A 1,522-nucleotide genomic window follows, 5' to 3' on the forward strand; every position below is an offset into this window, starting at 1 on the left:
CTTATTAAAAATTGATAAAGTTTATCAAATTAAATTCAACGAATTTTTAATTTTCCAAATTATAACTTACATTTGTGATTCGGAAATGTCAACACCATAATCTCGCGAAACTCTTTCCAAAGTGAAACTATTTTCTGTTGCTGAAATATATAGGATGATATTTTCGGCAAGTAATAATTAAATTTAACAATAATGAAATGAACAAAACTAATTTAAATAAATCTTATCGAAGAGTAAGCGAATAAATGCATTAAGTAAGTGAATAAGTAATCTATTGATTACAAACAACTAAGTAATTAAAGAAATTTCCAAATAAACCATGATGTTGTTTTGGTGATGGAATAGGTATTTCTTCATCTGGCCCAGGTGTAATACGTAAATTATATCCAGTGATTACTTCCTATAAATTAATAATTTAATTAGTGATTTCATTTAATTGCATAACAAATATCAATCACTTAACAAGCATAACACATCCAACATACAATTAAGCATTATTTCTTACTATAAGGTAAGTGTTAATTAAAATGATAAAGTGAAGTTTTAGAAATTTAAAAATTTTCATGTCATCCAAAAAAAAACAACTAACTTTCAATGCCAAGAAATAAATGTCAAGGAAAGTTTCAAAAGAAAAAAAAGAGAAAAAAAATTATTTCTAATTAATAATAAAAAAGGTAATAATTTAATTTAATTCCGATCAAAATTTAGGTTTTGTCATTTGAAAATTTACAGTTTGTTTTATTTTTCTCAAAATTTACGCAAAAATTATTTTACTCCTCCCGTGGTTTGCTTCTTTTTCAGTGAACCACGTCGTAATACTTCCGCGGTAGCATCAATATCGTATACTAATGCAGCCAAAGTATCTGTTACGGCATGTTGTTCTGCAAAAATTTTTTTTTTTTACAAAAAATCTTTACACTAAATATGATTATCAAATGATGAATAATGAATAATTAATTAGCAATATATGATATGATCAAATGATTTGGAATTTAAGTGATAAGATATGGGCATATCTTATCACAACCAATCATCAACAATCACATTAATAGAAAAACTTGGTTTAACACTCAAATAATTTTGATAATCAAAAAATAGTCATCGCATCATACTATGTTATCATATCATATCATTTTTTTTTTCCTCATCTCTATGAGCTTTTTTCTTTTTCCCACTTATAATATTTTTCAGAGAAAGAAAAAAAGCGCTTACTTTGATCATCTTTAAGCTTAGTAAGTTCCTTTTGCATATCTTCAGTACTTACAGACTTAAGTCTTGAACTATCATCAGTTGGTTCCACCGAAATTCTTCCAGTTACTTCCATTTCTGTTTGAAATGACTTTCCTCCCATTACCTAAAATTAGAAGTTTGCTTTTATTTTTGGGCCAATTAAATTTTAATTTTGTTAAGGTTATGATTTGAAAATTAAGTTTTAAAAATTGAGAAGATTAGAAAATTAAAATTAAATAATTTAACATTGGCTATTTTCATTTAATGATGCAAAACTGTACAAAAGATTTTA

The 1,522-nt window shown here is 25.5% G+C and overlaps 1 protein-coding gene across 1 annotated transcript; it reads right to left on the reverse strand.

Annotated features, from left to right (window-relative positions):
• Positions 1-66: 66 nt before the first annotated feature.
• LOAG_15502 (hypothetical protein) lies at positions 67-1,351 on the reverse strand (the record flags this gene model as incomplete). Its single annotated transcript, XM_003150993.1, has 4 exons — positions 67-140; positions 319-400; positions 775-881; positions 1,213-1,351. 4 exons carry the CDS (start codon positions 1,349-1,351, stop codon positions 67-69), a joined length of 402 nt encoding a protein of 133 aa, XP_003151041.1.
• Between the last annotated feature and the right edge of the window lie 171 nt (positions 1,352-1,522).

The sequence above is a fragment of the Loa loa genome, assembly GCF_000183805.2.
Source record: "Loa loa unplaced genomic scaffold supercont3.2078, whole genome shotgun sequence".
Lineage (NCBI taxonomy): Eukaryota > Metazoa > Nematoda > Chromadorea > Rhabditida > Onchocercidae > Loa > Loa loa.